Raw genomic sequence first — 13991 nt, forward strand, 5'->3', positions numbered from 1 at the left:
GTGATTTTCTAGAGATGCCTAAAGCGGTGCAATAAACACATCTTTTTTTAATACCCATCTTTTCAGTGACATGCCACTTCACTGCTATGTATAGATTGAATGCCTCACTGAAGGATGGTTATTCAGGCTGTGCAGAGGAAGAATAACATCGTTTCACCTATATTAATGTTTTTGGATGAATTCGGAGAATTTGAATTTTTATACTAGTAAGAGATTGATAATGCTCTCGATAGTCAACTCGGGTAGAATGAATGCAGACCTCATGCAAGCTTCCCTAATCAGTTCTGTTGCAGCATCAAACCCTGAATTGCAGCAACCAATATATTCAAATCCCCTGAAATTAGACGAACTGTGCTTCAGTACATGACAGTCTAGTCATGTTGGGGGCAAGCAGTAGGGGAACTAAATTGATGCCGGCAAACTTTTAACATTTGCAAGATTGAAAAATAGTTGGTATACAAATCGCAGCAGGGAAAACACTAGCTTAGCAGGCCCCTCCCATATGAAAAGGAGGCATTCAGGCAGTGCTGATCTACACTCAAGCTGGCACCGAAATAAGAAAAGGTGCAAATTCAAACCAATTTCATTATTTTGGTGCAACTATGTTTACAGCCTTCTTTTCAGAATATAAGTGGGTAAAGGGGCAAATGAGAAAATGAGTGGCATTTGCTATGTGATTTGCTCAAAGTGGCAGACCGAGTCTGCGGCTGTGCAAGAAAGAGAGAGCAGATTTCCGGGCTCTCAATCTTGTGCTTTGATTTCAAGATCCTCCTTCCCCTGTAATAATCATGTATCAATAATCTAACACAGAGTTGTAAAAAAAAAAAAAAAAATCAAACCACAGTAAACTTACAGCTTCTAGGATTGGTTCAATTCCCATTCCAACTGAAGAACTTGAGGAAATGCTCCACGGACAGACTTGCACCAATTTAACAGAATCTGTTCCCAAAATGTTCTTATTTCAGTGCAAGTCAGTGTGAACACACTTATTTCAGAACAACAACAGTGTGGAGCCCCTCATTCTACATGCATATGGATGCTACAGTGAAGCTAATATTTGCCCCTTTGGGAACTTAATATAGACATTAAATAAGAAAATGGACAATGAATCAGTGGATCTTGGCTTTAGCTGTAAAGGAACTGAGACTGCTGCCTATTACTCACTTCATAATCTTTTTTTTTGTTTCCATAGCTGGAGGATGTTGGTGACACTATTGAGAAGATTCGTATTGGGCACAAAGGTGGAGGGCTTAATTCTGGATGGCATTTAGATCGGGTGGAGATACGGAGACTTTTGCCAAATGGGAAGGTAGGCATTGAATCATTGGACTTTGTGGAAGGCTTCCAGGGGCAGCTGCTTCTCTGCTTCCCAAAGTTGAGCTGCAATACACCAAGAATGATTAAGAGTGAAAAATGACTCCCTGGAGAACAATGCTAGCTAATGAAGTAGCAAGAGCTTGGGGACCTTGGGGCAAACATTTATTATTATGGTGGTTTATTCTTCAAATGCTGATTCTAAAACTCTGCAGCTTAACACAAAAAAAAGCTTAACCTCCTCCCCTCCACCATTCTCAATACACTTGTTGAGTAGAATAAAGGTATCTGGGCTTACGTAAGAGCAAAATATTTCGAGACTACGGACGGTTAACAACAGATTGATCAGGCAACCAGTGTGTCAGTCTGATGGCCCAGTTATATGACTTTAAAAACTGAGGACATGTCTGCTTTCAGTAGTTACAATAAAGATCTCATGGTGGTTTTTGTAAGGGTAGACTTTTCCCCAGTTATTCTGGGGAAAAATACCCCTTCCACCACTGTTATGTAGTGCATGCTGGCTAATGTCCTCCCACCCCAGAGCTGGCTGCATTCCAGTGTTGTGAAATGACTGCTGTATGTGTAGATTGTAACGAGTTTGGGCAACTTTGGAATGACTGTGCACTGTATAAAGGCATATGCCACTCTGTTGGTCTATAGGGGCCGTACCTGTGCTGCAAACACCAGGTGAGAATTTTCTGTGAGGCAGGAGTAGTTAAGGGAAACCATAATCAGATATATGCTTCCCCCTTATATGGAGTATGTCAGGAGTGTCAGAAGAAATGTTCCTGGTGCTGAGCACTACAGAGATTGTGGGATGCTCCAGGATGTGGTTCTGCCCCTGGCTGTACTGGGGAGTCTGTTGTAAATTTGGCCAGTCCTTGAGGCTCTCTAATTTGTGCCAAGAAGGTGCACCAGCCCTCACTAGCCTGGTATCATTCCTTCACTACCCCTGGGCTGCTGCTTCTCTGCTGCACCTCCTGTAAGGCACAGAACAGAAACTCTCCCAGGATGTTTAATGCTCCATTTCTGTGTGGAGAACATTTCAGGTTTGACCCAGCTACCATTTTATTCCTGAGCCAGCCAGGAAGCTCTTTACAATAAGGCCTTGGTCCACAAAAGGATTTAGGCACCTAACTGCTCTTTAGGCACCCAAATTTGAACTTCAGATCCTCAGATCCCCCACTTAGTTGCTGTCCAAGGGCGCAAGGTGCCTACATTTCCACAGATAAAATCCTTTAGGTACTAAAACTCTGCCAGTGGGAGTGAGCACAGCTGCTTCAGTCCTACCACTCTTCACTGGGCCAGGGAAAGAGAGTGAGAATGACCCCCATAGCCTAGTGGTTAGGGCACTCCCCCGGGATGCAGGAGACCTAGCTTCAAAGCCCGGTTCCAATGACTAGTTCATTATTTATATGAAGTGGAACAGTTTCAACAGGAGAGATGGAGGAAGCCTCCACTTCCCCTCCTTTGAATACCCCATAGCGCAGTGGTTAGGGCATCCTCCTGAGAGCTGTGGGTTCAAATTCCTGCTCCACATTTGCACAAAAGGGCTTAGGCACCTAACTCTAAGAGAGGGTTCCTGGCTACGAATCCCCAGTTGTTGTGCCTTCACCTTATTCTTTTATTTTAAATTCCCTCCACCATTTCTACAACAATTTGTGTGCAACCGTTTATTTACAGTGCCAACAGCTCTTTTGGCCCTCTCCCCAAGAACTGAGAGGAACAGATGTCTCCCTCCGTTGAGGCTTCTGTGTTACTGAGATCAACTTGCCGTGGTCTCCTTCTTCTCCTCCCCCTTGGCATTTCTTTCCTACCTCTTTAACGGCCTTGGGCTGATAGGGTAATTGGCTCCTTAGATCAGCCAGCCAGCCAGCCTGATTGACTAATTACCCCTGCCAGCTTTCTCCAGGGGAATGAGTTAGTATCTGAGTGATCAGAGTTCAGGCTCACCTGTTTGCACCCTGCATTCTGCCATACTGTGCCTTGAACTTTAACCTTTGTCAATAGTTCAATAGGAAATGGAGGCCCAGCAGAGAGAGGAGGTTAGAGCTGCCTAGTGTCTCTCAATAGTGACCCTAAAGATGTTTTTGGAACATTGCCATGGGCAGACTGCTGAGGAATCTGCATCCATTTCTCAGCCATAAGAAAAGTTGCCTCTGTATGAGAGAGTTCACTAAGTAAAGGATATGATAATTTCTTGTTTGGTAACAATGTTGTTTTAAGTGAATGAAAAGGAGAGAATGAAAGGAATTAGGGTGTATAGTTTGAAAGATACAGTTGCTGAGCATAGGCAAGGAATTGCTTACAATCAGTCTTATAACTGTAGAAGGATAATTGAAGGTGACTAGCACTGTTGAGAGATGCAAAACCCCCATCAGTGTAACACAGTGAGTCAAAAATACACAAACACCATACGTTAGGTGGCTGATATTCTTGTGTATGCAAATGAGCACTGCTGGAAAAATTCTGCCAAACTCTAGACTAGCAGTCATCTCTATCATGTTTCATACAAGGGAGCTTTTACACAACCATACTTTACAGTGCCAGTTTTCCAAAGTGGGGACACGAGGGTTGTGCCATTAGGCTACCGTAGCAAGTCTGGGAGTGTGCAGGAAAGGATCAGCCTTTCCGGACTTGAAATATAAGCTACATTCTGGGACATGCAGGTTCTGTCCTCTGCCTCTTTGTCTGTTCTTTTCTAATGTGCCCATTTGTGACCTCACCCATTCTTATAGCATCAACTACCATATCTATAGTGTTGGGTTCAGAAAGCTGCCTCTCCACCTGCAACTTCTACCCCTCTGCCTCACATTTGGGACTTTCCAACATTTAATCCTTGAAAATCTGCTGCCAATTTGAAGTAAACAAGCATGTTTCTAATGTCTCAGCCTCCCACCTTCTTTTGTCTCTCCCCTTGTCCATCACCTTCAAACACTCCACTCTCTCTTCTGGCACCTGCGCTTTCGCACACAGTTTCATTTGATTCCTTTCTACTCTTTGGATTACTCTGTTGGTTTCCTTAAACCTTTTTCATGACATTCAGGGCCACACCCTCCTGTTCAAACCTCTGCACAACATCCTCTTATTTCTGTCTGCTGCCTATGCTTCTCCCATAGGTGCTAGTCACCTTCAATTATCCTTCTACAGTTATAAGACTGATTGTAAGCAATTCCTTGCCTATGCTCAGCAACTGTATCTTTCAAACTATACACCCTAATTCCTTTCATCCTCTCCCTTTCATTCACTTAAAACAACATTGTTACTAAACAAGAAATTATCATATCCTTTACTTAGTGAACGCTCTCATACAGAGGCAACTTTTCTTATGGCTGAGAAATGGATGCAGATTCCTCAGCAGTCTGCCCATGGCAATGTTCCAAAAACATCTTTAGGGTCACTATTGAGAGACACTAGGCAGCTCTAACCTCCTCTCTCTGCTGGGCCTCCATTTCCTATTGAACTACTGACAAAGGTTAAAGTTCAAGGCACAGTATGGCAGAATGCAGGGTGCAAACAGGTGAGCCTGAACTCTGATCACTCAGATACTAACTCATTCCCCTGGAGAAAGCTGGCAGGGGTAATTAGTCAATCAGGCTGGCTGGCTACCATTCTAAACACACACTCATTTTCTTCTCTCACTTTCATACTTGCCTCTGCTTCCATGCCACCCATTGTGTATCAGTTTGCAACTGGCATTTTGCTTAAAATGGCATAAAAGTTCTTTTGCCATAGAACTTATTTCACTTGGGGAACTGCTACAATCAATACTCTTGAAAGCACTCTTCTTGTGGCAGAACCTGCATCTTCACTAGGAGAGTTTGTTGGTATAGGTCTACCAGCAAGGCTTTCCTGGTGTAGACTAGGCCTCTGATATTGATTCAATATTTACTGAAAGAGAGGAGTGCCACCTGCTGAACAATCAGTATAATTTCCTGAGACCCACGGGTGTTCCTCAGAGAGCTCTCATCCAAGGATCGACCCAGCCTGCTCCTGTTTAATTTGTGATAACCGATTGGGCTACCACACATGTGGTGGTGTTGCCAGTTCTAGAACAGTAAAAGAAATGGGTGTTTGACTCTATGGGGAATTTCAAGAGCACCATGCCCAAGGGAAACTATGCTTCCTGCCTGCTTGCCCCTATCAGGTTCATGTTTGACTCAGCACTTCGGACAGCTCCACCTGCTCAGTGTCTGTCTGGTTGCCCTCTCTTCCGGCAGGGAAGTGGGTTCTAAACCAAGCAGCCAGGCAACAGTTACACCAGCATTTAAAGGATGTTAAGTGAGAAGACTGAGCAAAAAAAACCTCACAACCTTAGATAAAGCAGAGAGATCCACAATTCTGCTGAGCTTTGACTCTGGCATATGAAAAAGAAGAAAGCAGCTCACTGCATGATGCCACTGTAATCAACCGCAGGATATTATGACCTGCCACAGGATAGCAATATGCTGCCAAAGCTTCTAAAAGCTGTGCTACCTGATTAGACTGTTAAGATGTATCTGTATGTTGCAAAGGAAAAAATGAGGTCAGTAACTAGTAGAGTAAATTGAAAGCTCTTGGGTAGGAAACTAATCTCATTGCATATCAGTAGAGCTCTGCCTATGCATGTCAATTATATCTAATAATTATATTTCATTTGCTGCAACTCAGACGGCTAAAGCATTGAGTTGAGCAGACTGTCATACCACCTATAGCTCAGAGCTAAAAATCAAACTCTAATGAAACAAATCCCAGTTGTAAGCGCCATGAGATTTTACAGTCATTACTATAAAATAATACACTTTGTGTCACTGTAATAATAATACCATCACTAACAAGTCAGCTCCAATGGAAACTGCGGCAATGACATGGAGACAAGTGATTACAATACAGTTAACACTTGCCAGGACTACTTTATTTCCATTGTGCAGGCTTTTAAGCTAGAGTCCCCCAAATACCATGTAACCTAATATATAATGTTCACAGCAATGACTCAGGCACATACAACCAACCACGATAACACTATCAGCATTTAGGATCAGTTAAAATTGAAAGCAACCCGTATGCTCCTTCAGTCATGGCTTTAATGATGAATCACATTAGGAATCTCTAACTGTAACAGGGAATACCAACGTAGAGGCACAATTACAAAATGTCGTCTCTTCCTTCTCATTGCCACTAGATTATAACTGGGGGAAACCACGTCAACTGGTAGTTCTAATTGTAATGAATGGTTTGGAACATAGAAAGAAAATACCGGTTACATTTCCTGGACTGCAGTCATTATGTGTAGAGCCGTATAAATCCGTGGATATCTATTTTTGCAGATCGTGGATCAGATGTGGATACAAATGTTGTATCTGCGCAGGGCTCTAAATATAGGATCTTGAAGGCTGGGAAGCAGCTGTCTGCAGCTCATAGTCTATGAGGCTGCTTCTTTGCCTTCAAGATCCTATATTCCTCTACCCCCCGTATGCAGAGAAAGGGGAGGTGATAGATCAAGAAGCAGATGTCTGCAGCTCATATCCCAAGAGGCTGCTTCCCCACTTTCGAGATCTTATATTTCCTCTCCCTCCATATACAGAGAAAGGGGAGGTGATAGATCATGACAGGCAGCAAAATCACCCCCATACTCCTATCACCACGATTTTAGCAGCCAAGCAATTTAGGAAACCTCTTCTGACTTCATTGCTGTATCAGATCACTTGGAGAGGGAGGTAGCTGCTTCTGCACAGTAAGTCGGTAGCTGCAAACAGCTGCCTCTGGATCTATCAAGAGGATTTTGAGTATGGAGATGATACTGCCTCATCTGGAGAAATTACTGATCAACTGCTGCTAATGCTGGGAGAGCTGCGACAGACTGCAGAATCTATAGGACTTAAAATAGGTACTGATAAAACCAACACTATGCAATCCTCTTGTAAAATGGAAACGAATGACCTGTCAACACTGGATGTCAATGACAGTGGCATTGTATGGGGGAATAGTTTTATCTATCTGGGTAGTTGGTTGAAAGCAAGAGGTTCGGTATCCAAAGTCATATGTTGGATTGGTCTTGCATCAGTGACATTTCATCACCTTCGGCGGCCTCTCTTTGGGCAATGGGATGTCCGTGTGACAACTAAACTATGTGTGTTCAATGCAATAGTGATGGGAACTCTGTTATACGGAGCAGAAACATGACTTTAAAAAACAACTGAGGAAAGGAGACTAAACAGTTTTTGGTGTCAAAAGTTATGGCATATTCTTAACATCCATTGCTTTGATTTTTGTCACAAACAAGGAAATGCTTAGATGATTCCAGTAAGTTGCAGTCTTCCATCAGTTGAGAACAAAGTGATTGCAATGGTCAGATCATAGCCAATGTGCAGACGAACCTCTGCTTTTCCAGAAGGATCATTGAGATGAGGAAATAGATCACAAAGCTGACCATGAATGAGGTTGGAAAAGAAAGAAGACTTACAAGGGATTGTTCAAGATGGAAGTCTGTTCTGTGTGACACTTCCTTCTGCGTCCTAGGTAAAATGGAAATAAGAACTCCTGGAAGTAAAGATTTACAATAATCTAAAGTCTTATTTGATTTGTGTATTGACATTCATACAGGCCATGCTCCAAAATGCTGTAGAGTTAACTTTTGCACGTACAGGGTTACATAACAGCTGTGAGAGGAACAGCGAGAGGAATGAAGAGGTATATGTAATAGAGAAATCATGTTTCTGGCTAAGATTTGGAATGGGAGGAAGGTTATTCTAAATGACAGGAGCTGCACAGGAGAAGGCTCCTGCACCAATGATGGGAGTGTCGGGAAGTATAAAGAGGATGATAGCATTACAGCAAGTATAAAGAGGATGATAGCATTACAGCAGAGTGAACAGGGAGGGTAGTGGAGAGAGGATGATGGGGGAAGCAAGGCTGGCTCTCGACCAGATGATGACCCAGGCGAGGCATGTCTTTGGCCCCCTCCATTTGTTAAACTTTTCAGTACTTTATTTTTCATTGCATTTGTAGCCCATTTCACAATTTCGATGCACAGTTTGCATGCATGATTTATCCCTGTCATATTGGATGATAAATTTGCTTGCTGTATTTATTCATGCCATATATAAGCAAATAAAAAATTGTTTTCTCTAAGGTTATAGAAACTTTTTTAATTTTAAGAATAACTGAAATATACTATCAAGAAATTGAACTGTGCACCAATATTGGGTGGACTGGTATTAAATCGTGTTACAGTAGGTGACAGACTTAGAATGTTAACCCTAGTCCTTTAGTTCTAAAGGTCACTTTTCTCTCCTTTGTCCTTGTGAACTGAAGCACATCGTCAGAGAGATCCAAAGACTGGCCAATGGCATTTTCAAGCAATAAAATAGCAAGCGATGTCAGTGTATCATTGGCCATCGTTGATCAAAGATATGTTTTAATGAGCCTGAGCTTCGAAAAGCTGTGCTCACCACTCACGACTGTGACTGGCAGCTTGAGCAGAATCCTCAAAGCTAGCCACACATTAGGAAACGTGTCCTTCAGCTCTATGCCATGAATGAATTGGGGAACTTGGAGTGGAGAGTGTGATGAATGTTGTCCAATTTGACACAGAGGTCTTTATCATTGATGTCCAAACATTCCCCATGTGTCAGCATCCGGTGAAGGGCCGTATAATTGTTGAAGAGTGTTTTCCTGTCTTCTGGCAACTTACTAAGATCATAGCACCCCAGATCTTTTCATAGTGCTTCATTAGTCCAAACCTTTCTTTGATGAACACTTGAGCAGTGTCAATGAGCGAGCAAAAAACCTCCTTTTTGAATTTTTCTTCTAAGCTTCCCGTCATCTCATCTCTGCCCTCATAACCCTTCTTCCAGTGAATATGAGTTTCCTTGAAGACAGGCTCAACTCCTAAGTTTTCTGCCATTTCTTTGGCAGCAGTGATGGCGTCTTCAAATCTGTTGTCTCTGTAGGCCACAATGAAATCACGGTAGCTTCTCATTAAAATAGTAGCGGTCATGATGTCCACTGATGAAGTTTGTAATGCCTGACGAACAACGTTTGGATGGAACAGGATATTGTGCCAAACCACAACTGAGACCAGAAATTTGAAGTCAATGATCTGGTTTACCAGGCTTTGCGTCTCGTGTTGGATTCTGGCTTTGGCCTTACTTGACTATGCCAGTACCATTAGGATTTTGTAAACATCAGTCACTTGATACCTCACTGGCTTTTCGCTGTCAATGAAGCTCTCCCAGCGAGTGTCACTTAGCGGCTTCACAATCAAATTTATAACATTGTCCATGAGCATCTTCTACCTGACAGTTGATGCTGAAAACAGGATGTATATCCTTTGCAGTACTTCAAAGAGAGATACTGAATCTAAAGCAGATGACACTGCACCTGACACAACCAGGTTGAGAGACTGGCAGCCACAAGACATGAAGAAAACTCTTGGATTCAGCACAAGGATCCTTGCCTGGATCCACTGTTTCTTCCCTTCATGTTTACACCATTGTTGTAGCCTTGTCTATGGCAGTCCTGAAGTTTTATTTTATTCTCATTCAAAACATTCATAAACAGTTGTATTAGGCTTTTTCCAGTAGCGTCGTTCACAAACCGGAAACCAATAAAATGTTCCTTTACTTGAATACAGCTATTCTTGTCATCAACAAATCTTACAGTAAATGACATCTTTTCAGTGTGATTAATGTCAGGAGTGCAGTCCGTTATTACAGTGCAGTGCTTTGCCAAGCTGCATCAATATGTTATCAAGCACCTTCCTTGCCATAAGGTCAATCAATTTGTTTTGAATTGTTTTGCAGCAGTAATGATCCATAGCTTCTTTACAAACTACTTGACATAGGTGCTCACACATGACATCATCGTATTTCCCAAGGAGCTTTACCAAACCACGGTGTAGATGTGTGCACTCACCCCCATGGCGCCTCCTGCTGGTGACATCAGGGAATTAGCTTGGTCCCAGCCCAGAGCGCCCCCTGCCGGCCAGTGATCCACCTGTCCGCTACTGGCCCCCGTGTCCTTCCCTGGACCCCGGTGCCACTTTAACTGGGTCTCCCCCCTCCCAGGGGAACCCTCACCCCACTATCCCCTCTTTGCCTCAGTTGTGGCTACTGCCAGTCTCTGTTTAGCCCCCGTGCCCTGGGGCAGACTGCAGTGTATCAGACGATCATCATAGGCAACAAAGGGTTTGGACTGGCTGCCTTTACTCATCCTCTGGCTGCCCCTCTGCAAGCCCAGTATCTAGGAGGCCTAGACCCAGCTCTGCAGCCTGGGGAGTTGCTGGCCTAGGGCTTCCCAGCTCCTAAGGCCTTTCCCCAGCCCTGCCTTCCTCTAGGTCCCCCAGGTGAGTTCCCAAGCAGCCAGGCCTGTCTTTCTCCCCAGTCAGAGAGAAACTGTTTTCCCTTGGCTTCACTGGCCTTCTTATTAGGCCCTGTGGCTCAGTTTGGGGCGTGGCCCCAGCTGCAGCCACTTCCCCAATCAGTCCAGCTTAAAGGCTGCTTTCTCCAGCCCCAGCCCCTTCCTAGGGCTGTTTTTAACCCCTTCAGGGCAGGAGCAGAGGTCCACTCTGCTACACACGGAAATTACTTTTGTGTTCGGTGAACAACTTATCTGAGTCCCAGAAAGGTAAATTAGTCTATGCAAGGAACAGGGTAATTGAGATCAGAGGCTCGAGACTCTGCTATCAGGCATAAGCAAGTTCATTGAGGGTTTCAGAAACAAGGAGCACTAAGCTACACAGGATCTTGAAATGATCAGGAATGCCTGTGGAGTCATTTGAATATAGATTTGAGGTGGCTCCATAGAGAGGAAGAGTAGTCTAGTGGTTAGGGCACTAGCTTGCAACTCTGGCAATTTTGGTTCAAGTCCCAGCTCTGCCACAATCTTCCTGTGTGATGTCAAGCAAGTCACATAGTCTCTCTCTGTGCATCAGAATAGCACTGCCCTACCTCAGAGAGATTTTGTGAGGATAGATACATAAACAATTGCGGGGGACATATAAGTACCATAGATATAGAATTATAGAATATTAGGGTTGGAAGAGCCCTCAGGAGGTCATCTAGTGCAACCCCCTGCTCAAAACAGGACCAATCCCCAACTAAATCATCCTAGCAAGGGCTTTGTTAAGCTGGGCCTTAAAAACCTCTAAGGAAGGAGATTCCACCACCTCCATAGGTAGCTCATTCCAGTGCTTCACCACCCTCCTAGTGAAATAGTGTTTCCTAATATCCAACCTAGACCTCCCCCACTGCAACTTGAGACCATTACTCCTTGTTCTGTCATCTGCCACCACTGAGAACAGCCGAGCTCCATCCTCTTTGGAACCCCCTTTCAGGTAGTTGAAGGCTGCTATCAAATCCCCCCCTCACTCTTCTCTTCTGCAGATTAAATAAGCCCAGTTGCCTCAGCCTCTCCTTGTAAGCAGTGCAATGCAAGATTCTTTCCTGAGTATCTGGCTGGTGAGACTTGCCCACATGCTCAGGATTTAGCTTATCGCTAAATTTGGGGTTGGGAAGGAATTTTCCTCCAGGGCACATTGGCAGAAGCCCTGGGGGTTTTTCACCTTCCTCTGCATTGTGGTCACTTGCTGAAAGGTTCTCTGCACTTTGAAGTCTTTAAACCATTATTTGAGGACTTCAATAACTCAGACATAGGTTAGGGGTTTGTTACAGGAATGGGTGGGTGAGATTCTGTGGCCTGCATTGTTCAGGAGGCCAGACTAGATGATCATAATGGTCCTTTCTGACCTTAAAGCCTTTGAAGTCATGTGCCCCAGACTCCTAATCATTTTTATTGCCCTCTGCTGGACTCTCTCCAATTTGTCCACATCCCTTCTGTAGTTGGGGAACCAAAACTGGACGCAATACTCCAGGTGTTGCCTCATCAGTGTTACATGACAGGCAATGGCAAGTGGCTGTTTGAAAGACAACAGCACGGAGCTACAATAATCAAGGTGAAAAGAACTGAAGCCCTGGATGAGGATCCCATTTCAGTTGGAGTCAAGGCAGTGACACATTCAAAAGCTTTTTCTTCCTTTATGTTGTGTAGTTTGTGCATGGTCTGGAAGTTAACACTTGTTAAATAACATTTTGAATGCTTTGAAGAAGCCTGTTACTTCTCCTTAGCAAGTGATCTGATATTGATTTTATTTGCTATTCCACTGTTTTCGTGTCTTCCTTAATAGGATAGAAATCATGCTTGTTTCTCCTAAAGTAGTCGAAACAAAGAATAAAAACTGATTTCACTTTTTTTTTAAAGTACTCATGGGAAATGGCTTGAGAATGGTTGAGTTTTAGAATTATTGGGCAAAATCATGAAGTTTGCACTTTAGCAAAATCCTGGAGTATGTACTCAAACAAAACTACTGACCTCAAGTATTACCTGAATAAAAACTGATAAAGGGTTACAGGATCCTGCAAACCCATATTCACAAACGTCTTTGGTGGGGGGATACTATTGGGAAAAAGGGTTTTCAGGATCAGGCACTGAACCCACTGAAATTAGAAAGGGAGAATACCTATTAGATTATATAGTCTAGCCCCTGTTAACTGGTGGAGTAGCATACTTTGCATTATCTAGTGCTTTGATTAGTTTCGTTTGAGCACAGAGTAGCTTTTGATACTGAATAATGGAAAGGATTTTATTACCTAACAGTATACTTTGTCCTGCTTCATTGCATACTTGTGTTGTCTGAATGTTGCACTTAGCACAATTTTTAGTCTGTGCATACATACATACTGGAATTCACTGTGCTTGCAGATCAATGGCTGTGTCCACTGTCTGAGAAGAAACTGACATGCTCGCCCTCTAAAAAAGAATATGTCTTTGCTAGGGTTCGGAAACAATCACCTTTCCATGTCAAAGGTGGCTTGCAAAATCTGAAGATGATGGCGAGATTGTCAGAGAACTTGTACCATCTGATATCTTTACTGAAAAACTCCTGAAAGATGGGACACTAAAGCAGATAGAACAGGAAGTTGAAGAACCACTGGAAAGTAAGTAAAATTCCACCGCGTCTTGACTTATTATTTTGACCCTTTGGAACAAGCCATTTGGATATGTAGTTCAGGTAGATGCATGCTCCTAAAGGTTGCTTCTTTGTAATTATGGCCATTGAGTGAAAAATCAATCATTTAAGCTGCCATATTTTATGTGAAAAAGCTAGTATCTCCCATCTGGATTACTGTAACTTCCCATTCTCTGGCCTCCTTGATGCCCAGCATGCTCTCATCCAGTCCTTACAAACACAGCTGCTACAATCATCTTCCCTGGCTGCTGTTCTGATTGTATCTCACACACATCCTTTGAATTTTTGTACTGGCTCCCCTTTATACACAAGTTTCCAACATCTTGTCTTCCAGGCCCTGCAAACATCTCTAGTTATTTGTCCTCATCTCCTTTTGTACTGTCCTCCACCCCTTCTGCTCCACCTAGTAGCCTTGATGCTCCATTTGCAGCTTTTTTCCACAATTGTCTTTGCACTTTCTTTCACACTGCCCCTTAGGCAGGGGTGAGCTGGAGCCAATTAGCACCAGTTGGCGTGAACTGGTTGTTAAATTTAGAAGCTGGTTTAGAACCAGTTGTTAAAGGAGTGGGCAAACTTTGTGGCCCGCGGGACTGTCCTGTCCAGGCTGCCAGAGCTCCCAGTTGGGGAGGCTCCCCCAGCCCTTCCCCTGCCTTCCCCCCTCTTACAGAGC

The 13991-nt window shown here is 43.5% G+C and overlaps 1 protein-coding gene across 1 annotated transcript in view; it reads left to right on the forward strand.

Moving 5' to 3' along the window:
• The window catches only part of LOXHD1 (lipoxygenase homology domains 1), a 283207-nt gene that overhangs the window by 187644 nt on the left and 81572 nt on the right, over positions 1-13991 (forward strand). Inside the window, exons 29-30 of the mRNA XM_030567584.1 lie at positions 1193-1309; positions 13127-13289. Of these exons, the coding sequence (XP_030423444.1) occupies positions 1193-1309; positions 13127-13289 (280 nt within the window). The remainder of the gene's footprint in view (positions 1-1192; positions 1310-13126; positions 13290-13991) is intronic.

Source organism: Gopherus evgoodei, chromosome 6 (assembly GCF_007399415.2).
Source record: "Gopherus evgoodei ecotype Sinaloan lineage chromosome 6, rGopEvg1_v1.p, whole genome shotgun sequence".
Lineage (NCBI taxonomy): Eukaryota > Metazoa > Chordata > Testudines > Testudinidae > Gopherus > Gopherus evgoodei.